The sequence below is a fragment of the Tachypleus tridentatus genome, chromosome 6 (genome assembly GCF_004210375.1).
Source record: "Tachypleus tridentatus isolate NWPU-2018 chromosome 6, ASM421037v1, whole genome shotgun sequence".
In the NCBI taxonomy this organism is placed as follows: domain Eukaryota; kingdom Metazoa; phylum Arthropoda; class Merostomata; order Xiphosura; family Limulidae; genus Tachypleus; species Tachypleus tridentatus.
The window spans coordinates 138108427-138134601 of NC_134830.1; the positions used below are offsets into that span (position 1 = coordinate 138108427).

Here is a 26175-nt window from a genome sequence, read left to right on the forward strand (position 1 = left end):
TAAAATTAATTGAAACTGATTCTGCATGCAAAAGGTGCATATTTAAAAGAATGGCATAATGTTAACGATAAACAGACACAACCACCAAATTGTTAGACAACAACTAGGCTTTTCTGTGTTAGCATGAAAGAAAGAAGATTCTGACAAACTGCAAACTTTGGAACAAATACTCAAGGTGTAGAATGAATCATTCCATTACGGTTTATTCATAGCTTTGTTATAGCATCAGAAGTTATTAAAAGTTTTTTTCTCTCAGCAAAGTAAAAGGTTTTTAGACACTAATCCTGCTATGTGTCTTGAAGTAAATGGTATTTCAGATTGTACAAGTGCAGGAGTATTTTTACATAATGTTTATATTGGATTGAGGTAGTTCTGTAAAACAACAACAAAAAATAAAACAAAAGATAAACAATGCTGAACAAACTGTGTGTCCCAAGATAAACAGTTTTGATCAAAAGCTTGAGACTTGTGTGCTATGTGGCCAAGCAGTTCTGTTAGCACTTGGTTCTTGATGGAACATTTACCAACCAAAAGGATATGCAAAATAAAAATCTGTACTTAGTTGAGTCAAACAAAGTTCACATCCTTTTTGTTCATGGATGACACAAAAAACACTTACAGGTTTACTCTTGAATAAGTCCTACATCAAAAGCACTAATTTAAAATTTAGAATGAAACTGCTTATATGCTACAGCATCAACTTTAACACTTGAAAGCAAGTGTTTATAGTCCTTTTGACCTTACAATAAAAAAGTATTGTTGTCTTATAAAACATGCTCCTCACAGCTAGTGAGGGATATTTGTGTTGAAAAAAACACTCAAAAACTACCCAATCCAATTTCTCCTAATCTGAATTGAAATTTTTGGACATTTTTATTAGCTAAAAAAGAAGGCATATCCCACATTCTTTTACTGTTGATGCTGCAAAAAGTGATTTGAAATGGTAAAATGACTGAAATTCATCAGGGCATCATGAGTTTAACAGACAGGCAAAAAGTCCCCAAATGACACAAAGAGGTATTCAGGAACTATTTAGAACCACCTCGGTAGATATTGTGCAGCTAGCAGTACAATAGTATGCCTGTAGTTGCTTTCAAAGTGTTCCTGTCTACTCATCCCACTGCTGACTATCACGATGCTTCATCTTTTCCTACCAAATTGCAGGTGAAATCATTCATACCTCAATTGAAAGCTAAGTGCAAAAAGGTGATAGCAGAAGAATAGAAGGTCGGAAATTGCTTTATTAATGATGCTGATCCTGTGTCTTTACCAATAAATAAAATTCTGAATATACTTCAAATTGGTAGACTTTTGTACTAGCTAGTATGAATATTCAAGGATGCTGTATTTCATTTACAAATTTATTTATTCACAAACAAAAACTTGTTTCAAAAAGATACATCCAAAATCACCCTCTTTGGGAGTTACTGGATTGAGCCTCCTTTTAATATTCAACAAAATGTAATGTAAAGACACCCCTTGATTCCTGATAGACATGTTAATAATAAATAAATGCTGTTTATTAATACCTTACAGATCATTTTCATGTTGTTTTTTTCCACTATTATTTTTATTAACTAGTATATATTGTGGAATTAAATTTTAAATTCAAAGAACTGAACAATAACTAAAAACATATTTTAATCCAATAGATTTTTTCCCTTCAATTTGCCAAAAGAAATTCTATTTTACATTTTTTTAAATTTGTATCATTAATCATTGAGTTAGGACAAAAGAGATTTTTGTCACAGAATTCTGTTTACAGTTATACAGAAGTATCCAATCTACCAATTTTAACTTAAAAACAATTGTATGTTTTAATTACCTTCTGAGTTGACGTCTTAATAAACTCTTCTGGAATAACACAGGGCATCGAATCTGAGGACAAATTATCACCACATTTTGTTCTAACAGTCACACTTTTATTGGCCAGGGGGAAAAGATCTTTCACTTCTAGCAGGGCATGGTCTCCTAAAATTGAAAAAAACAACAACTTGTAACAGCTAAAACGGCAAAATAATATGTAGGAAAATCTCACCATACAGTAGACTATATGTTGGTTGTTAAGCTATCTGTGTTCTACTAACCATAGGTATTGAAACCCAATTTCTAGAACTGCTGGTGTGTTACAAAAGAAGATCAACAAAATCCATAATAGACAACAAAAGATAAATAAACAGTTAAGTTGCAATATGTACAATATGTGTAGTTACACACACTCAGAATAACAAAATAAACAACAACCAAATAAAAAAAGTGGGGGGGATTGAAATGATTTTTACAGACACATAAAAATGACAAACCAGTCTGTACAGTACTGGACAGTTAACAACTTGAAAACAGATATGTGATACAGGTAATTTGAATTTGTATTTACTTTCTCTGAGAACTTACAATTTTTACAGCTTTTCATTCAGTAACTGTTATAGCCATGAAGACAGATGTTTACAATGTTACAAACCTGTGGGACTATCAACTTCAGTAACTTTTTTTCCAGCAGCAAAAACAGCATAGCCTGTGACAGGTGCTCCATTAGATGTCCCAGTTGGATTGATAGTGACTGGCAGCCAAGTGACCAGCAGGGTTCCATCTTGAGGCCCTGCTTCCACTTGTATATCCACTGGTGGATCAGGGAGACCTTTTAAAAAGATGCAGATACACAGATATTATTTACATGATTTCATAACTTAGTGCTAGTTTGGTTTGTTCATTGTTAAGTGCAAAGATACACAATTGGCTATCTGCAGATATCAAAACCTGATTTTTAGTGTTATAAGCCCAAAGACCTATCTCTGAACAACCAGAGAACCATAACAGCCCTAATGTTGGACAGACTTGAGTCAATAATATTAATTTAAAGCTGGTAGATATATCTTACCATCAGTTACAAAATACTATAATTGGAAGGCTAGTGTACAATTTCATTCATTGTAAAGCTGGTTCAAGCATGAGCACAACCTAAGACATTACATTCAAAACACAATGTACTTCTGTGTGATCACTAAGTTTTTTATAGCCTGGACATTTAATAGTGGAATACTGAGCAAAGTTTATATTTTCTGTTTTGGATAAAAACAGTTACAGGAAACCCTTCTTTAAAACTGATTTTATTTCCAACTGTAACCAAAAAATGTTAGAAAATGGTAAAAAAAAAGGAAAAAATATATAAACAAAGAGCAGAGAAAGAACTTAGTCTTTAAATATACAAGACATTACTAATAAGTCATTTGAAGAATGATATAAACAAAACTTCATCTTTATCTCTATGCTTGAAACTAAGTGTTACTGAATCCTTATTTATCAGCATCCTTGTATTACAATGACTTCAGTAAACTACCTGAAAGCTTGCAAAGACATTGTAATGTATTATCCATTTTCCATTGTAGTGCAGTATTAACTGCTTGATTGTTTACCTTGGTTTTTGTTCCTATAAGTAGAACTGTTTTTATCCTCACCCAGTGAGAGTACTGTAATCAGATCCATGTATGTGTGTCTGTGTTTCTGCTTGCACATGTTGCAAACTAATAGACCAGGGTTCACCAGATGTATCTCTTCAAGAGACAAATCTGTCAACAAAGGACTCAACTTCAAAGAAACACCTAAAAATATCCCTTCCATCAAAATGAAAGCCTGTCTGGAAGACTTAGCTAGAAGGCTAGTGATCCATTCTACACAAACCAAAAACATCAACAGAACGACAGAAAACAACCCCCAGAAAGAAGACAACTTCGACAACAATTCCATCAACAGCCAACAACCTATCTTTCCAGGTAGAATTGAAAACATCTATTTCCCTGAAAATAATATCTTAAATAACTTTTTCTAAGAGTTTTCACGCAAAACCATCAACATAATTTCACAGAAAAGAAACCTAAAAAATAACATCACACGAAAAGATATTAATTTTATAAACAACCTAAAACAAGACAACAATATTAAAATTCTAAAGATAAAGGCAAAGCTACAGTCACAAAAAACACAAATAAATACATTCAAAATTTAACAAGATCTTATAAGACACAAACAAATTTAAACTAGTAAAAACAAATCCAACAAAAACACGTGAAAAACAACTAAAGAAAATATTACTACAAATGAAAAAACCAACACAATCTCAGAAAAACTTTATTATCTATGCAGGATCAACTCATGCACATCACAATTATACAGCACCCCCAAACCTCACAAACCTGAATGTCCATTATGACCCATAATGTTGACCTATGAATAATTTGATTACAACTTAAATATGTAACATCAGCTGGTTCCATTCTTAAAGACTCTTTTAACTTTAAATCTGTTCTCAGTCAACAAAATAATAAAGTCTTAATGGCCAGTTCTGAACCACTGAAGCCTGAAAGATAGCTTCAGAACTTTATATCCAAGACCCAGCCCACTGATACACACCCCCAGTAACCATTAACAACCCTTATGGAATTCACTACCACCAAAACTAATTTTTTGTTCAATGACCAAAACTACCTACAAATAAATAGCCTTAGTATGAGCAATCCCATGTCACCAGTTCTAGCCAACATTTTTATGACACAGATTGAATCTTAAGCATTCAATTCAGCCTAACACCCACCACTATACTGGTACAGATATGTTGATTGTACAATTGCTGGATTCACATCTACAGAACACACACACTTAGTTTTTTAAACCATGTTAACTCTATACACCCTAACATTAACTTCACCTGTGAACAGGAGAAAAATAACCAAAGAGCATTGCTTAACCTCAAGGTGACTACAACCAATGACTACATAATTAAAAAAAAAATAAAAAAAATCACTCATACTGGATTATACATTCCCCGGGACTCAGCACATGAAACAAAACAAAAACTCAATATATTAGGAAACTAAATAAACACAGCCACAAACAAATGCTCACCTGATAAAACTAATGATAAAATCAACAAAATAAAACAACACTTCATCAGTATCAATGAATTTCCTCCAAAACCATCGAAAACAAATTATATATACACATACACCTAAATCAACAATAAATCCCAAGATACAACAAACTAAAAAACTTTATACTGCTACATACCATATGTTTCCCACACCAGTGAAAAAAAAAACCAACATTTGGAAAAAACTTGTAAAACAAAACACAACATTCCAATAAACACCAAGTTTATTCAATAACCAAGTACAAAACTAAAGTCTATACTATATAAAAACTACACTGACAAACACAACACCATCATAATTCATAAAATACAATGCAACAACTGCCACAATGTCTATATTGGAGAAACAAGCAGAAAAATGGAAACTAGACTCAAAAAACATAAAAAAAACAACTTCACACATTTTTGAACACTGCAAATGAAATAAACACAACATAACCATAGAAAATACCCAGACACTAAGTAGGGAAACAAATATAAACAAATGCAAAATCAAAGAAGCCTTACTTATACAACTAAAATCAAAATTAAACCAATATAAATACTATCCTGTACCTATTTACACCCTCATCCCTAAGACATGCCCAGTAATAGTCAGTTGCAAACTCTCTCTTTGTTAGCTTGAAGATGACCTAAGAAGGTCGAAACATTGTTCTGTACTTTATTTTAATAAAATTTCAATAACCATACCACCCATCTTGAGAATACATTTTTACTTTAAGTGGGTTCCTTGTCATCATGAGAAACATCTTTGACATCAAGCTATCTGCATTTAAAGAAACACAGTTATATATTGATGTAGGCTCATAACAAGTAAAGATCACTTAAAGAAATGTTTCCTTCAGGTTCTGTCATAACAGTTATTTCCCTTACACAAGCTTGTTGGATAAAAATAAGACAACTGAACAAGGATTACAGTCCATAAAGATTAAATATATTTCATTTCTACCTTTCAGTAGAGTTACTTTTTTTCCCACATACCTTTTGGAAGTGTTCGAAAATCAACAAAGGTTGTCAGCATGTCCAACTTTTTAGGATTTTTCTCTGCATTGTAGAGCAGTTTTCCTGGTTTGGCACGAACAGAAACTCTGTATAATGTATTAGGTGCTAGACCTACAAAAGAGAACAAGAAATATCTTACCTTTTGGATAACTGATTTAAATATATTGATTTTAAAAGAAAATTCAACTATTTTTATACTAAAAGAGCAAATATTTTCCTGTTACATTCATTACAAGTTGCAACTTTTACAGTATGGATGATTACAGCAGCTACGACATTTCAATCGCTGGTGCATTCATTCTTAAGCACACGAGTCTGATTGCATTGTACCTATTCTAAAACATAATCTTCTTTACTGTAAAAGCTGAAACTTGTAACAAAATATACTGAATCAACAAGTAAACTCAGAACCAAACTATTTTTCTCTTACACACAGACAACAGACAGTGCACTTAAGGCTTATTTCTACAGTGTTGTTAATTTATTCGTAATGTTTTACAACCTATAATTAATATACAATAAACAAGAGTATCTGAACCAAAATGTGACTTAGTTACAAATATCAAACAACCTTCTAAAACTAGCCTGAAAAAATTAAATTTAAACCAAATATGTTGAAAACACCATAACAAACAAGCTTAATGTTGAACCATGGCATTTTTTACAGTTCTCTCTCTCTCTTTATTGCTTGACAGATCAAACGTCTTAAATTTCAATGTAGATATGATATGACAGAAATATGAAAAATACATTTTGTTCACAATTAATTCTATTTTTATAAACATTATTTAAAACAACCATATACTAAATATTTTAATTCATTCTCTAGGTTAGGATATTTTCTATGTGTTGCAGGGTCTTTTTTTTCAGAGATAGAGAGATATGCTTTCTTCAAGGAATTATTGGTTAAAAGCTGTAGAAGATGTATCAAAAATAAAATAGGGCTAGAATATTAAGGCTTGCCATCTTCACACCATGTTTTAATTACTTGTAACTTGTGCTATATATCTTGTGATAATATACATATTCCCATTGATAATAATTTATAAATAAATTACAATGACATGGGGAGATTTTTGTGGTTTATAATTATATCAAAATTGGTGTATGTGATTTCCTATTTCTAAGATATTCCTTAATGTTTCTGAGTCATTGATTTCTAGATTTAGAATGCTTTGCCTATTATTATTGTATATCAATACTTTATACCAATGGTGTGCCTGAAAACAAAACCAAAACCAAAACTATCAATACCCAGAAATGAAATCATACTTTGTCTTTAGACAAACAAAAGATTGAGTTATTCATTTTATAATTAACTTCAGTGTATTAAAATTTTCCTTCATAACAAAAATATACATTGCAGACATTAATATGTTTGTGTTTATGTTCATAAATAAACTTCTGAAACAGTATTTTAAAAACACTCATACAGTGACAAAGTATTGAGTTAATTTCCAATTTAATATGATGTGTAATGAATGTTTCTGGTAATCAAAACCCAAATTATTCACTTCTTGACCTGTTATGGTGTGTCTAAATCTTCCTGGCTTCACCACCCTAATCTCCACATTATTAACTGCTATCGAGTGGGTAAAGTTGCTGTTGCTAGGCAACCAGCTAATAAGTGCTGAAGTGGAAGTCACATTAGATGCCTTAACACAGCTTGGAGCTAATGGAAGGTCTGCAAAAGGAGAATAGAAATCAGGTAGGATTGAAACATTAAAAGTGTAATAATTGTAAAACAACCAAGTTACATCTACATTCACACAAAGATTAAATTCAGAAATATTTGAAGTGGACTATTTATAAACTACACCAAGAGAAATATAATATATATTGAGTACAGTATGTAAATTTTATTATCCCCAGTGTTTCCTAATGAATGTTTTAAAACACTTTTGCAATTTTAATTACATTACAAAAGTATGTTTAAATACATAATTAATTTTCTGTTTTGACAATTTAACAATTACCCACTTCTGAATTAAGCTTTAAAGCCAAGTGGTTGGAATATTACTGGACTTGATGAACAACTAAGTTAGGTGAATACATAATTCAGAGCCAGGTATGATTCATAAATTATGTTTTTTACCTGGAAAAAAACAGTGCATCACCTTCTCTAAACTTATATATAAAGTTATTTTAGTTTTAAAAACACCTTTAATTTGAATATGACTGTATTAGAAACAAAATATTCAAACACAGCAGAAAAATAGTTTAATTGAAAAAATCAGTCATTCTTTTACAGGAGTTATTCAAGATAACTGGAACACTTTTCTATGCAAGATTAGGCTACACAATGCAAAGTGTAGCTTATTATCCATTTTAACTTTTTATTCGTACCATAACACTGGTCAGGTGTATATAATCAGTACATAAAATGTTCTTTTATAGCAGATTCCTTAAAACACAATTGTACCAAAAATAACCCAATAAATACTAATAATACCAGTTAGAAATCTGAGAAACAAAAAGTGCATCGACTGATGACTAGCTGTATTCTACGTTGTCATTTCTTTGTTTACTTATAATGTACTTGAAACATCTGGCACAATGCACATGAAGCAGTTATGAGACTCCTCCCCTCAAGTAATAACTTGACATAAAAGTTTCTATTATTGACCTTTTCCCACAGTTATTGTGCAGGCTGCATCTCGTGAATGTTGACCTGAGGACGTAACTGACCGAACACTTATCCTGTGAAGCTGGAATAAAAGACAGTGAGCCAATTAATAAAAGTGGTCTCATTTAGAAACTGAATGTTTGTACATCACCATTTGATTTATCAAGTAAGTCAGCCTAACAATTTTAATTACAGACACATGCAAGACTCTTCAAAGTTATGCAGGAGAGGAAAAAATAAGTATTGCTTTTGCTATAATTAAATATTAGTGTTACAACAAATGCTGAGTAACAGTTAACAACAAAAATACACTTTTGTAATGTGCTACTGATCATAATATTATAGTAATAATAACCAGTTAAATACTCAATTGTAAGGTGCTATTCATTGTAAAAGAGTATTTATGAGCAGTTAAATACACCATTGTAAGGTGCTACTGATTGTAATATTAAGAGTATTAATAACTAGTTAAATACACTATTGTAAGGTGCTACTGACTGTAATATTAGAGTATTAATAACCAGGTAAATTACTACAAATATGTGTCTCATAATGAAAACTTGTGAACATCAACATTCAAACTATTTGTATACCAACAGAACTATAATATGACTAAACCAAAAAACACTGACCTGTGAAGAATCAACTCCTTCCACTAGGGCACGTGTTCTTTCAGAACTCTGTACTGTAGCTTTCAATATCCCATCTACGTACACATGATACATCTGTATATCTCCTAGAGGTCCCTCTGGTGGAAGCCAGCCAATCAAAATACTCTTGTTTAATTGCCTTTCAAGAATAAGCCTTTGTGGAGGTGGAACTGGATAAGAGTACAATTACTGTTTAGTAAATGTTTAGTTATTTAATTGTACAATAACAACTTTGTCTACAATCCTTTTTTTTTCTTATTCAGACTTGTAATACATATCACACAAATAACTGCTGCAAGTGAAAGCTGTTTGTTTATAGCAAAGTCACATCAGTATGCTTTGTCCATTGAGAATTTGAACTCCAGGTCCATTACAAGTCCACAAACTTATTGCTGACCCATGGTGTGCACATGTGTGTTAAAACTGAAGCTCAAAGGCTGCTCTAAATTATTTTAAAGTCACTGTAAAAACAGGGTACAAAATATTATAAATACAGAAGTTTATAACAAGTTTGTTTGATTCTGCATAGGTTTGAACCTTGTAAACTCTCCTTGATACAAAGATTATGCTGTCGGTTGATGCTTAACTGTGATCTTGAAGTACGTTAAATGTAAATTATAATAATAGTTTCAAAAGTTATTTTCTCAAAGTTGTCAGTTAGAGCAGCTAAATACATATTTTATCTTTGAGTATTAAAGTACAGGCACTCAAGCACATACTTGTACCTTTATTTTTACACCCCAGATGACTCCAGTTGGATCTAAACAACTATTTTATCTAAAACAGAAGCTTTATATAACATGCAAAGCCATGATTACCTGTTACCATCTGAGTACTTTCGGGCCTCTCCAGAGGATATGTACAGGAATATTTTTATTAAAAATAAAGGAATTTTAGGACAAAATAAAGGACTAAGTGAAACTGAAAATACTGCACATTACCATTACTAAATTTTATTATATAAGATAAACATGTCATTGTCTGAGTAAACACAATATTTAGAGCCTCAGTAAACATAATTACCTGCTATGAACTGGTTTTAGTAACCTCAGAACACATTTACTCTACCATGATCTCTCTCTCTCCTACAGAGATGCATTTTCTTGATTCTTTAATATTGTACTTTCTAAGGAGCTTTGTTTATTTATAATCATCACAGCCCTGAACTTGTAAAAGACATTATTTTAATGTTTGTTCAAAAACATCTGCTTCACTACATGTACAATTACCACAGTAAATTCTAAAAACACTTAACTACTAAAGTTACCACGGTTTTTGCCTCTCAAACAATGACACACTTATCTCATAATAAAACACCCGTGATTCCAAGAACACACACAATGACACACTTATCTTATAATAAAACACCCGTGATTCCAAGAACACACACAATGACACACTTATCTCATAATAAAACACCCGTGATTCCAAGAACACACATAATGACACACTTATCTCATAATAAAACACCCGTGATTCCAAGAACACACATAATGACACACTTATCTCATAATAAAACATCCGTGATTCCAAGAACACACATAATGACACACTTATCTCATAATAAAACACCCGTGATTCCAAGAACACACATAATGACACACTTATCTCATAATAAAACATCCGTGATTCCAAGTATCTTAAACATTTACTTCATACCTGATGAGATATTTTTAGTTGACTCTTCTGTTTCTCGTTCAACATCAGAAATATCACCTTCATCAACTTCTTCAATGTCTTCTAAATCTATGTAGTCATTCATGCGATGGTAGTCTTCTATAGAAACAAACAATCACGGTGATCCATGAGTGTCATCAAACTGAAAATGTCACTAAGCTTGCTTAAGTGAAAGTTTACAAAAAACAAACTAAAGCTATAACTGATAGTCATTAAATTATATGTGTAGCCTAACTCACCGAGACTACTTTTGTCTTGATAAACCAAAGTTGTTTTTAATTATCCACACAACACAGAAAAGATGTGGCTACTGTTAGTCTTAGGTTGAACAATTGGAATTCCAATGTAACATTACAAAAACTATTGACAGTTTAAAATTTTCTATGAGCTTAGTAGCATTTCATCAGAAAAACAGAAATATACCAGATGGTAGGGAGTACATCTCTTCTGTAGTACTAAAGCCTGCAAGGTCACAGTCTGTAGCAAGAGTAAAACTAGCACTACTGTCATCAGAATCCCTGTTTCCATACAGAACAGTTGCTTGGAAGTCAAACAGCTCCTCACCTGATACAAGTACCAAGAAGATCAAACTATTCAGTTGCATTGCACTTTATGCAACTCAAACACAAATGAATCACCTTCGGTTACTTAGGCCTAACATCAATTTCTAGTAATAAGTAAAATAAGTAATTAAAAAATAAGTAAAACACCACTAAGAAAATATTAATGATTATGGAAAGGCTTATATAAATTTACACACCTTTTTCTATTTTTTTTGTACAGCTATTAACTAGTATAATAAAGTAAGAACTTAGCTGCACTTTCCCATAATTTTTATCTCAACTCATAACTATTTTTCTAGTCAGCAAACACTTAATGAAAGTCATTTCTGTTGCACATGAAAACAAAAAGCTATTAATAACAATCCTAAACTCAGTTGTAGTTCTCATGCCCTAATGTCTGTCCCTTGCTTGCAGTTTAATTTAAATGTTAACAACTCATATACAGAAATTATACAATTTTTGCAACTGCTAACCTTTAGCAATAATAGATCTAAGTAACTATTTCTCAATTTTCTATCTGTAATGAAAACACCCAAAAACCACATGAACTGACAGAATATGATAATAGTTGCACACATCTTCAGTTGAGAGACTTTTATTTTGGTCTGGCAGCAGCTTTACAGAAGTTTAACAAAATATTGATCAATATTTCAGGGATCAGTGTTTGGTTTAGTAAAGTTTTTTGCTTGTTGAGGGTAGTTGGGAACCAGAAAATCCTAGATGGGCCAAAAGGCTACTTGATCTCTGGTAATTTATCATATTAAGGGTATCAGAAAAGATGAGTGCCTGTTATTCCCCCCATACTTTTTTTAAATTAAAACATGAAATCACTTTGCATTCAAACTAGTAAACAAAAACTAGTGAAACAGATTTCTATTTTCAAAAATAAATCTTTAGTAAAAGTCTATCAAATTTTGTGAAGATACACATGCTGTATCAAAAGTTATAGTGCAAATACTTAACAGGATTAAAACACATTATCATACCATTTTCTAACTTCTTCAATCAACATAGAATTTCCACTAAGTCTATCACAGTATTTTATCATTAGAACAACTACCTGCCCATAAAAATGGTAACAATCCAAAGATGCATGGTCACTTGAAATACAACCACAAAATAATTTTATAGTACACAGCATTAACTGCATTTCTTTAAACAATAACTTTTGGATTAAGCCTATCATTGAATTTTGCTTCTCTTTTTACACTGGTCTAATTTACAGTTGTGAAACTTCTGGGAGAATTATCCAACTTTCAATCACTGAAAGTTGAAGGTCCTTAACCTTGAAACAAATCAAGTTCTTATCAGTATAGTTTACTGTGCTGATAAACAGAATAAGTTTAACTTCTCAAAAAAGTTTCTTCAAAACGCTTTCTACATATCAAAAGTAAATATTATGTAAATAGTACAAGGAATTTGTTAATTCATGGAAGAACAAAACGCAAATATATTTAAACAGGTGAAAATACTCCAAGAAAACAAATGTTTTTTACCTCTATGAAAGTATGAAATTGTTTTTAATCACATGTGGACACAAATTTATAACAGCAAATACAAGAGTCAGTTAGGAAAACCTTATTTTAATTTAATCTCTAGGAAGGTATAAGTTATTACAAGATGTAGATCTGTATCTCGAGACAGCTGGTACGGGTGTTAAAACTTTTATGATGATGAGAAACTCACTTGAAGTAAAAATGTATTTCAAGATGGCTGGTATGGGTATCAAAACTTTTATTAAAATAAACTAGAGAAAAGTAACAGAAAACAAGTGTTGTTAACCTGAAGATGACCTAAGAAGGTTGAAATGTTCTCTGCTTTATTAGTAAAAGCATTAATACCCATAACAGCTGTCTCAAGATACGTTTTTACTTCAAGTGGGTTTCTTGTCATAATAAAAGTATAGATCCATTTACATACTTTGTAACAGTACAATATAAATACTATGCAGATTAATCTTACTTGAGCCTAAGCTGGGGGGCAGATCCGAATTGCTACAGACTAATAAATGAATGCAACCTCAATGTGACAACACTGACAAAAAAGGATTACTGGAATCTATGAAAGAACTGCAACTAAAAGATAAAAAAAAATAAACTATAAATCTCACAGAGGTCCATCCTGTTTCCCAACTCTTCCAAGAGAATTTACATCTCAGTGTTACTTTGCACGTTCTGATTAAATGTCAGAATATTTAATGGGAAAATACTTACCACAGAGCATCTCAACAAAGTTGGAGGGTACAAGACCTTTTCTGCCATCAAGAAGTTCTCCATTGAAAAATCCATCCTTATGTTCCACAAAACACACAAAAATAATGTATTACATTATTTCAGTTTTCATTCATTTCCCCAATCAGATAAGCTATTTTTCATCATACAAGTTTGGAGATTCCTTAAAGAGTTAGATATCTTACATATCTACTTACATTATAACTTTACACATAGATGTTTTAAATATTTAAACATTACACTGGGCTAGTGAACCATACTGCAAGTCATTAAAACCCTAGTACCAAAAGTGCCAGACTCAGAATATTTATTTCATACTGATTACACTATGTAACACAAATTTTGTTCCTGGATAGTATTTCTTAATTGCTTATGTTGTAAAAGTACAGAAAATAGCCATTATTCTCTTCAAACTTCGCTTTCGTGACCCGGATAATGAAATTTAGAAATTAATCTATTTTCTATGTAAAACCGAGCAAATTTGCACATTTTCATTTACATAAGGTCTAAATAAAACAACATATGAATCAAGATTTACATGTATTTACATTAAAGCTATACAAAATAAACAAAAACGTTTAGAAGTGAGTAGTTTTTCGAAATTTGCAACTGTAATGTAAATCACTTTCACGTATCAGCCCCCGAATGCAGTCTCCCATCATGTTTTCGTTATACGCTCCTTGGTAGCGCCTTTCAAAGTCCAGTACATCTTGGTGGAAGCTCTCACCTTGCTCCTCTGAGTATACTCCCACATTATTCTTGAATTTATCAAGATGAGCATCAAGGATATGGACTTTCAGGGTCATCTTGCAGCCCATTTTGCTGTAGTTCTTCACCAGAGCCTCAACCAGTTCCACATACTTTTCAGCCTTGTGATTGCTCAAGAAGCCCTGAACAACTGTGACAAAGCTGCCCCAAGCTTTTTTTCCTTCCTACTGAGCTTCTTGGGGAATTCTGTGCACTCCAGGATCTTCTTTATTTGTGGTTCAACAAAGACACCAGCTTTGACCTTTGCCTCAGACAGTCTTGAAAGCTGCAGACTCCTTATCAAGAGCTGTGACAAATTGTTTCATAAGACCCAATTTTATGTGCAATAGTGGAAACAACACCTGGAGGTCCATTAATGGCTCACACTTGACACTGTGCCTCCTCACAGGGAACTCGGTCCATTGTGGCCATACTTCCTGTTAAAGTGCACTGAGGTGTCCCTGCTGTCCCAAAGACAAAGATAACAGGGAAACAAAGACCCATCAGGAATGCCACCATTTTGAAGTCTCCGATAACCTCCCAGTCACACTCATCATACTTCAAGACTTCTATCAAGTCTTGATGCTGTTTTATTCCTCTTTGAGGTGCACCGAATGAGCCAGGGGAAGAGACATACTTATTTTCGTTCTTGTCTTGATAAATTAGCCACATACACAGCAGAATGTATATAGAGAATGCTTGAAGCATCTTGATGCCATCTCTGATAAAATCAGATAGGTCTATACGTTCACTTAGGCAGCTAGAACTAAACTGAAGTGGTGAGTCCCTGTATATATATATATATTACTATGAAAAGTTCTAGAAAATTCTAAAAGATTCTTGAAAATTCTCATAAGTTCTACAACATCCTAGAAAGTTCTTGAAAATTCTTGTAAGTTTGAGAAAATTCTCTATCAGCTACTCCGCACTGTATCTACCTGGAATGTTCTGGAAAATGGGTAAATTTGAAAATTTCATTACCCAGGTCACAAAAGCAAAGTTTGAAGAGAAAATAGGTCTTTCTCATTCTACATTAGGCATAAGCAATTGGGAAATAACACTTTCTGTCCAGATACAAGAAAAAGTAAAAATTTTGTTACGTAGTGTTATACATCTGTTACTATACCTAATAAATATAAAATTCTGACTCATGAACACTAGAAAACTAAATGTGAAGCTTTTGAAAGAAGACTATTCCAATGAAACATGAGTAATAACATAATAAAACTGAATTAAGAACAAACAAAGAGAACAACTTAGTACCTCATCCATCTCACCAATAATAAGGACGTAGTCACCAGCATTCAAGGCTAACTCAGCCTCGGGATTTTCATTTGGTGACTGTTGTAAGGGGTCATATGTATATCGGGAAATACAGACTTTACAACATCCTCTGCCGGGCAATTCAATATGATCAATTGAAGATTCTCCGAGAGCATCTTCTTCAGTGCCAGTTCCCTTCTGAGTTTCATCCATAGAGGTCACTAGAATCACATGTAGACAAGATTAGCAGATTTTTGTAACTTACCAGTTTTAAACTTAAACACAGCCTGACCACATTGTTCTAATACATGCTATAAATATATATGAGAAACATTAAAATGTTTTTACAAATGCTCCCTTTCTTAAATAACAAAACAAAAACGTTTTACACATGGCTATACCAAACATATACTACTCAGTTAACCAGTACCCACTCCTTTTTCTACACGTACAAATATGGAAAAAGATGAATTTTAAATATCTGTCTATAAGATTAAACAAAGTATTTTCTGGAAAAGTAACCAAATTTTTTTCATTTTGTTTCTTATTGCTTTTTTTTTTTGCTTTATCATTATGTAAAAATGAAGCTGTTAAAAACAACAAGAAATAATTTACTCACCAGTAACAGGAACAGCAGCTACAACTGTTGTTGAGGTCGTGTAAGGTGCTATTGGATGCTTCTTTGCAAGACTGTATGTGGTAGCAATATGTGTTCCAGCAGTGGCAGGGCCAGTAATAAGGGACGCTGATGCTGGCACTGCTACAGGTTTAATGGTTTGGAAAGCTTGTGGAACTGATGTTAGAGACTTAGTTGTTTGGAAAATCTGTGGAACTGACATCAGAGGTTTAGCTGTTTGGAAAGCTTGTGTAACTGATGCTGTTGTCATGCCAAAAGGTATTATATTTCCACTACTCAGACTACTTACGCTAGAAAGGTGACTAGAAGTCAGTGGAACTGAAGGTCGGCCTAAAAACAAAGGATCTATGAATAACAATATCAAAAAGAAAATAATTTGTTTAACTAACTGCAAAATCAAGTTTATGTGTATTATGACAATAAAATATATACAGTTCTTAATAAGACAGCTATGACAGTTACTAAAACAAATAAATTCAGTTTGATTTCTCACAGAAATCAATTTTAAAATCATAAAAATGTTAATTGTTTCTATCCAGAAATAGAAAAAGTTTGTTTTAAAATAAATGTTATCCTTGAACATACAAATATTTACATGATTAAAAATATCCAATTATATTAGGTAATTACAGTAATCCTTAGGTGTCATTCGAAGTACAACAGATGCAACTAGTACACTAGATTACATTTTTAAAAGTCATTCACATAATTAAACACAAATTGACATGCTAAATCAAGGATAAATCTATGTATGCATTTTTACTAGAAAAGCATACAATATATTTACTATACTGTTTCTAGTTCTTAGTTCTGGCTATTTTTATACCTATGTCACATTTTCTAATGTTATTCAAAATCTCAGGTGATTATCCAATTTGATTTTATGAAAATAATTAACCTATTTCAAAAGTTAAAGTGTGTCATAGCCCTATTTAATAAAATATATTCTATTAAACCTGTGTGCATATTGTGAAAGTTTGATTAATAACTGATAAATGTCAAGTTTAGATAATCAAATTTTGGTTTGTTAACCCTAAAATTACCAATATGGTTAAATGAACCCCACATTTTTTTAACCAATTTGAGCACTAAATTCACTATAAGACCATAATTTTGTTGGTTAAGGATCCCTAATAACATATGGATTGCATAAACGAAATTACCATCAATACTGCAATTAATTAATTAATTAATGCTTGGGCATTCTATGTCTTCAGCAAAGAAAACATGTGAATATTACTCAGTTTTTTGGTTCTTTATTCTGGGTGTTTCGTTAAACAAAAACTTAATATTTACACAGTAGGATGCTGTATGAGGGCCCTACTGAAATATAAAAGAGACAAGTTGGTTATTTTGAGACCCAATACAATAAAGACATTCAATAATGGTTCATGTGTTTATTAACAAAACTACTAGAGAAAAGAAAAAAATAAATATAAGAATTTAATCACTAAAATATTACAGTATAAAGTTTATAAATAATATGTATATGACAAAATTACAAATAAACATTTTGATAACTTAATAGACACGTCACAAATTGTATACTATGAAAAATGCACAATTATCAGAATTTACTTCAACTTAAATCACATTAGTCAGAACAGATGAAGATTAAATAAAACTATATTTCATTTCATTTAATTTGGTTTCTTTGAGGTTAACCACAAAGCAACACAATGGGCTACCTGTGTAGCCTCTGTAGAATCAGAACTCTGATTCTGGCAGCATAAATCCATAGATATACTGATGTGCCACCTGTAGGGCATTTCATTTAATAACAAACAAGTAATCTAAAATAACAAGAGCATATTTAAACAATAGATGGGCAGCTACAACTGAACTCAAAATCTACAATTACAAGAACAGTTAAGTCCATCACATGCAGATACCAAATTTAGCTAGTTCCCTATAATACTTTTTAACTAAGTTTATATATGTGTTGTTCATGTTAATATCAGCTATTATTAAAATTGTTTGTTCCATCTAAAATATTGTGGCTGAATGACTTATGTAAGTGATTTGCTGTATGTCTTGTTTGTTTTTTGAATTTCATGCAAAGCTACATGCTTCACAACCCCCTTCAAACATGTGGTCAGCTATCGGTCAGTTACCTCTTTCTTTCTTTGTGAACCTGACAATGACCAAAGATGATCGAAACATTGCTCGCTCCTCTACGTAAAAAATTTTCTCAACCCAAACCAGCCATTTTTACATATATATTTTTCTCTACATGAGAGCTATCTGCACTAGCTATCCCTGATTTCACAGTGTAAGACTGTATGGAAGGCAGCTTATCATCACCACCCACCACCAAATCTTGGGCTACTCTTTTACCAACAAATAGTCATAATGACTGTCACATTACAACATCCTCACACAGTGGCGTAGCTAGGGTTTTCAGCACCTGGGAACAAAGTCAGTTTTCGCACCCCCTCGTGATGAAATGTAAGCCATAATTCCAAATTATGTAACATCAATTTTGGAGCCCCTCCTATGCTGCGCCCAGGAAGAGATGTACCCCCTTGCCCCCCTAGCTACGCCAGTGCCCTCACAGTTGAAAGGGCGAGAATGTCTGGTGAGATGGGGATTCAAACCGTCAACCATCAAATTACAAGTCAAGCACCCCAACCACCTAGACAAGCTGGGCCTTTACCATATGTCATATCACATGTTAGAATATGCTGATTAGACAAAAATCTTGCCACCCCATCTTAGCAGCAACATTGTATAACAACAACAGGAAATGAAAAAGTGGCAAGAGAAGTTACATAAGGGTGGAAGAGGGCTAAAGTGTCCACACAACTTAAATCTAAACCAATCTAAAAAAATAAAAATGAAAAACATAAAGTATAAAAGCTAATAATCACTTGACTCCTATCTATTTCCACATTCAAACGAATGCTGCAATAGCTTAACTAGCCCAAGAATGGTTTTTGTATAATCCTTGTAAGATAAGGATTGTTGCTGTTGTGTCTGTGGACATTAGAAGCTTGAAAGGAATTCTAAGCTGTGTTAGTTTCTCAATGCAAATTCCAGCTTCTCGTATATCCAATATCTTAATTAAAAATAGGGATAATATCCTCATAACCATACAAATTGTTGCTACATTGTAAACGTTTTGTAAATGTTCATCACCAAATAAATCTTGATTCATATACTCTAAAAGTTCCAACCTATTAATGGTTTTTATAGAAATATCATAAATGTTTCGAATAAGATAAGCATTGCTGTTGTCTGTAATATGTCCAATAACTTTACTGGGTGTTATATTCTTTGATATTTGATCCACCCTTAGTTCTGTTCCTCAGAAGAACTTTGGTAGAAATTTTAAAATCTAAAAATTTGTCTATTCTGTCATGACCCCGTTTCCACTGTTGACCTTTATTGTGAATCCTGTAACTGACATGTTTGATCATGTGCTTCATCCTGTGAAATATAAGCATCCATCAATTTTGCACTCAGCACAAAAATCAGCACTCAAAATGAAATTATCAATCAGTAATTGAGGCTAGTACCAAAATACAATGTGTAAGGACATATTCATATTGTTGCACATGATGTGTAATTATATATAAACAAGCAGTAGAAGAAAATCGAGCCTCTTAAGCTTTTGTTTCATGTTTAACATGGACAACAAGTCACGAACAGTATCCATTTAAATCTTTCTCACTAGCAATCCTCCTGTGGGTGATATAATGTCATTCTAGACTATGAAATATAATAAACATTACATAACTCTTGAATAATGTTATTCTTGAAATTCTTACCATGATCACTGGGAAATCTCTTTGGGATTCCTAGCCAGTAGAACCACTGTTTAACAAAAATTCTAGCTATGGTCTTTGCTGTCTGATCTTTGGTTGTAATAGCAAGAATGTATTTCAAGAAAATTCCCATTATTTCAAGTAGTTTTTCTACAGCTCATGACAACATTTCAAAGACTATATAATCAACAGCTATTATATTATTTTTGCCTTAATTCTAGGGAATGGTTCCTTAGCAATGTTACAGCAACTGAAAGTATGGACAACTTGTTCAGTGTCATGAAACAATGTTGGCTAATAGTACGTTGACCTTATAAAGGAGACTGTTCTATCTACACTTTGATGTTGAAACATAGTGTGCATTTGTTACAACATAATGGTCCTCAACACCAATTTTTTTCCAATTTTGTGCAAAGCTACAAGAGGCCTGTCTGCACTAGCCATCCCCAATTCAGCAGTGGAATACTAGAGGGAAGGCAGCTAGTAATCACCACCCATAGATACTGAGATATTATTTTACCTATGAATAGTGGGATTGACCATCACATTACAATGACAAATATGGTGGGACAGGGATTTGAACTCTCAACATGTAAACTGCGAGTCAAGTACCTTAACCACATGGCCATAGGCCAATGCCACAGGAACAACTAGCAATATTTTCTGACTCTGTCTTGAATGATTTCTCTACAAGATAGAGAACTGACAAGTTGATTCCAATTTTTTAAATACCTTTAAAGTTGAATCTTAACCTGGCCATGGGTCGTTTTAATACTCATACCAGCTGTCTTTGGAATAGAATCCTGCAGTCTGGACAAAACCTTTAATGTATCTCCTGAAGTAACTTACTAAGTTATACTAAGTTACTATCTTAAACTTATATGAGACATTGGCTTTGGGAATTATTGTACCGTCTTTATTTGTCTCTATCCATGAGTGGATCCAAGAAATGTCACCTGCCCTTTGAAAAAGTGACATTTAATCTGGGGGGCCAAACTGATATAACTTCTTTTCTCACTTGTTCACTTTCTGTTGTTGTTATACAATTTTCCCTCTAAAATGTCTTGGCACGACTTATGCCCAAACAGTATTTACTAACATATCAACTTACATACGACAAATCACTTAATCATTCGGTCACAAAATTTTATTGGAAGCAGATGATATAGCTACATTTGACAAGTTAGTAATGCAATCTTGATGCAAGTCATGCCACGACATTTCACAGCCAACACTGTATAACACCAACAGGAGGTTAACAAGTGCTACGAGAAGATACAATTTGACAGTTACATCAGTTTTTATATTCCATTAATCCCTTACATGGTTTTAAACACCATACAACTACATCAAAGCATGAAATGCAATAAATAATTCTAAACTTTGAAATAATAAAATCTCAACATACCATACTGAGACCTTTTGCGATCAAGATCAGCAAGAATTCTGTTATCCTGTTCTAGTTTGGCCATAAGCAGCTCAAGCTCTTGCCGAGTAACAGTTGACCCTTATCATAGCAAAATAACAATTATAAGTGCAAGTAACAAAAACATATAATAAAAGGAACATGTGATTAAAATTTTAAAGTTGTGTATCGTGTGGTTTCTTTAATTCATAAGCCAAAAATTTTAAAATAACAGTTTTGAAGATGGTGTTAAACTCTGAATTCTATGGTAACACTTACAAAAACAAATACATTTATTGCCAACACAAATGTTAACTTACAATTTAAATAATAGGACTGAGTAAAACAAATTTACATTATAACCTTATTTTATCTTTGATAAGTTAGTGACTTCTTTACTCAAAATACAAATTAAAAACACCTTAATATGCTGAGTAACATTTATATATCATTAAAGAAAATGCATTCATAGTCAGAATTGCACTTTAAATGTTTCAAGACAAAGATATTTCACATCATAACTCCTTAAACCCTGATTTATGTGTACAAATGGGGACAGTGTCCAATAACATTTATGTCTCTGTGGCTAAAAACTAATCTGAACCAAGTTAATATCTGCCTTTTATAAATTTGACAAACAATGATGATAATAATTTGGACATAATAAAATTTACAAGATTCAAGAAAATAAAAATGTTGATTGTTTAGTAATTAAATTTAAAATATTAATCAGTTTAATGTATAAAATAATTAGAGTTCAAAAAATAAAATAACAGTTGAATTTTAATAAACAGTTCAAGAGGCCATAAGATTTTTCAATTGTGTGCCCTTTTGAAATACAGTGTTAACAACAGTAATTGTTTTTATAAAAGCAAAAACTGTTGATGCCACTAACAGACCTGCTAAATTAAATAGAAAATAATAGTCCAATCAAACATAATCCTCCTGTATGCACATAAGTACATCTAATAACCACAGTTCTATGAAAATTGTGGCTTAATTGATATTGTACACTACTTTAAAGTAGTGTATCACTAGGGTCTAATCAATCAACAATCTAACCAAACAATGGTTTGAAGTTCCCCCAAAATGGAAGTCCCTCAATGAGTCAATAAAAACTTTTGTAGTAGTTATCAACTCTAGCTTCTGTCCATAATTCATACATTCTGTTGTTTAACTCTTTGATGAGTAGATCAGTTTCAAGTTAAATATAGATATTTATTACGAAGTTTTTCTTTTAAAAATTATATATTGTATATGAATAAATATTTTGCAATATGACTGTACTGTTTTTATTGATTTGATTTGGAATGTTAAAAATACAAATATTATTTGTATATCTGTAACTTTGCAAATATATATATATATATATATATACACACACCATTGTCCTAGCTTTGATTAGGGTTTTTAATGTTAATTTTAATATGAACAACAGATTTTTCATTAGAAGTACAAATTCAATATACAAGTAACTTTTACAAAACATAAGAGTGGTAGAAACATTCTTACAGTACTTTGTATCAGAATTCTACAGTAGTGGAACAATCAGTTCAGTTGAATATTACAGAAACTGATTTACTTACTCCTGATTCCCCTGTACCTAGCCAACTGCGAGTTCATTTGTTTTGATCTCTGTGGTTCGAGCAGCAGTTGGTCAATGGCAGGAGAGGAGAAAGAAGGCTCTATTCACACACACAGCAAATGATGAAAGCAAATGTTACAATGATGAATAAGTAAAGTACATGTAACTATGTCAGCTAATTAAGTATCAGTGACAATAAACTTTTGTGTCAAACATATTCATACATATTATACACCAAGTATGAAGAGTAGCACATTTTAACACACAAAGTGAAATACATCTTAGAGACCAGCTGATATACCTCTAGTTTGTTCAATATTTCCATAGAAATTACACAACAATTTTGTAACATGGCAGACATTCTCAGTTGCAAAATAGCATGTTGAATACCAAAAATATTGGTTTTCACTTTCCTGCTTATTAAGAATGAATTTTAACCTTTGACCATATTATTGTACCAGTGACTTTGTGTTTTGTAATATCTATACTAATTATAATCAAAAGTTTAATTATTTTGAACTTAGAAATACTCTCTGCATATAACTGGTATATCATGCCATAAACTGGCAAAAATTCAAAACAAAACACAGCAGTCAACCTTTTGATCACCACTGACACTGCTGCCTTAACTGGCTCATTCTGGTTTTAAAAACAAATAGGAGTAACACCATTTAAACCTAATTTATCTTTCATAAACTAATTCCATTGAGTACCAGATTTACAGTTTAAGATGAGCTGAATTTGTGGCAGGTCACTTACACAATACATTGTGTCCTGACTATTAGCAACCTTAGGTAACATTACATTTTACAGTCTAAAACGCAAAATAAAAATGTAAACATCCTGCATTTTCAGTATGAACAAAACAATTACTGATTATAATATTTAAAGTGACATATACGATACAATCATTTACCTAATGTAACAAGTTTTTAAAGTTCTAAACTCAGATCAACAGATAACTACAGCTGTATTGTAGGACAGATTATAGTTTAAAAAATCTAAAATTATATAGATTATATACTTAAGCCTACAAATTACTATTGCATGTGTATTTTAACCTCCAGCTCTTTACTTTAAAATCTAACATAAGAGAACATGTTTTGGTACAATACAGGACATGTTGGTCAATCTTGGCTGTTCCATCCTCTAAATTAAATTAAAACTATTAATAAAAATAAATCTTTCAAGCTTTTTTAAGTTCACTTAAATTTACTGCCTCCACAATATCCAAAAGCATTTGAAGGTAATCTGCATGGTTAGAAAAATAAAATTATCTTAACTGAAAGATTACTCCTACCCTGCCAAAATTTGTACCCAAGTCTCCCAGGTTAATGGATTTACCATTACACATTTATTTTAATACCTACGTGTGTTTCAGTTTGATGTATGTGACATATATTGTTGGATGTGTATTGTGCAAGTCCTGCCTGTTCTCCAAATTTGTAAAAGATTCTTGAGAGTAAGAACCAATGATATTTGTTTATGAAAATGCTAGCATGTTTTTGAACATTGAAAGTTTGACTTAGTTGTTGTGGATATCATGTGTATAATGCACCCCACAGGAAAAAAAGAAAGAAAGAAAGAGTGGGGGAGGCAAGTACTCCTCCTTTCTTCTTTGTAACCATGCTTATGCCCACTGAAAACTGTCTGACTGTCACCCAAGGTGTGAAAATAACTTCTAATGGTACTGAGGCACACTTGTACCTCTTCTACAACATTAATTTACATTTGACTGAAGTCATCAGCTACACTTCTCCTCACTGCGTGAACTTTTCATTCTGTTGGTTTTGGGCAACCTGGCCACGTAGATCGATGTTTTCCAATGAGACAAAAAATGCATTGTTATCATATTCAATGCAGACAACAGTAAAAAAAAGTTTACTGAAAATCCTCATGGACTTTAGCCATTCTTCCATTGCCAACTCTTTCATCACATTAAAATACAATTAATTTTAGAGTTCCTTTCACTCATGCTATGGTGATTTGTTTTCCGTGGTTCTTATTGAGATATACCCATATTTATACACTAAAATTATTTGCATATGATACCACAGAGGTGTTTGATTTGAATTTTCAGGTTATACCTTTCAGAATTACTCATAACTTACAGAACATTTATTGTGCCATCTTGAGTTTACTTACTGATTATAAAAAGGTACAACATTTTTATCAGTGGTGATATCATTCTTAAATACATGAAGTTTTAACAGCAAAAAAATGTTTTAGTATTTAAATCAACAGTTAACAATCAAAATTATTAAAACCTTCTTTACAGTTAAAACTTCTGTATTTGAGAATAATTGCAACAATGATCAAAACATCATACCTGTTTTAAAGACATGCTTCCTTATTGTAAAACCACTAGCTCATAAAAACATAAACATTTATTTGAATAGCTTTAATATATTTTGCTTGAAAATATTTAGAAATACTTTTTGGTGTTGTTTTTGTTAGTTAATATCCATCTTGTACTCACTCAACTTTGATGCAAAGTGAGAAATCTCTTCTTTGAGTCTCGTCTCTCCTTCAGTACCAGATTTTGTTCTTTCAACAGATTCAGAAAATATTGGAGATCCAGGAACAGATGAAGCTAGGAAATTAATGTAACTTTATCACAGCTCTTTTATAATATTCAAATACCAGCTGTTTGCCAAATACATTTCATGTTGAACTAGCATTTCAAAAATATCATTGTTTACTTACCTCATGAGGATGACAAAACTATGCTTTTTATCTGTAAAAATATTATGTCAAATTGGCAATTAAAGAATATTGCTGTTTACTTATCTCATGAAATGAGAAAATTACGCTGCTTAACTTTAAAAATCTATTTATCCAGTTAGGTGAACATCAAATAAACTAAACTATTAGCTTTCAAAATGTAAATTATTAAGAAACTGATAGAAATTATTATGCAAATAATTTAATTTTGTGTGTGTGTGTGTGTGTGTGTATCCTTTCCTACCTAGAGTTCAAATTTTGACCTAAAGAAGCACTAGTTATGACAAAGTGTAAGAGTTCACAATGATTAACAAAACCTATAATATGACCACCAGAGAAGTTCACTTGCCAGTTAATTGTTAAGAAGAGTACTC

At 32.1% G+C, this 26175-nt stretch overlaps 1 protein-coding gene across 11 annotated transcripts in view; it reads right to left on the reverse strand.

Moving 5' to 3' along the window:
* Nucleotides 1–26175, reverse strand: part of LOC143253797 (RIMS-binding protein 2-like) — a 149128-nt gene that overhangs the window by 19805 nt on the left and 103148 nt on the right. For 10 of the 11 annotated variants that reach the window (XM_076508189.1, XM_076508188.1, XM_076508194.1 and 7 more), the window contains 14 exons: nt 25557–25670; nt 23079–23177; nt 21496–21594; nt 16303–16650; nt 15684–15904; nt 13656–13731; nt 11303–11443; nt 10862–10978; nt 9185–9372; nt 8553–8634; nt 7449–7610; nt 5906–6037; nt 2462–2638; nt 1826–1971 (listed from right to left, as the gene is read on the reverse strand). In XM_076508189.1, coding sequence (XP_076364304.1) covers nt 1826–1971; nt 2462–2638; nt 5906–6037; nt 7449–7610; nt 8553–8634; nt 9185–9372; nt 10862–10978; nt 11303–11443; nt 13656–13731; nt 15684–15904; nt 16303–16650; nt 21496–21594; nt 23079–23177; nt 25557–25670 — 2102 coding nt within the window. The remainder of the gene's footprint in view (nt 1–1825; nt 1972–2461; nt 2639–5905; nt 6038–7448; nt 7611–8552; nt 8635–9184; nt 9373–10861; nt 10979–11302; nt 11444–13655; nt 13732–15683; nt 15905–16302; nt 16651–21495; nt 21595–23078; nt 23178–25556; nt 25671–26175) is intronic. The other variant, XM_076508190.1, reaches the window with a different exon arrangement.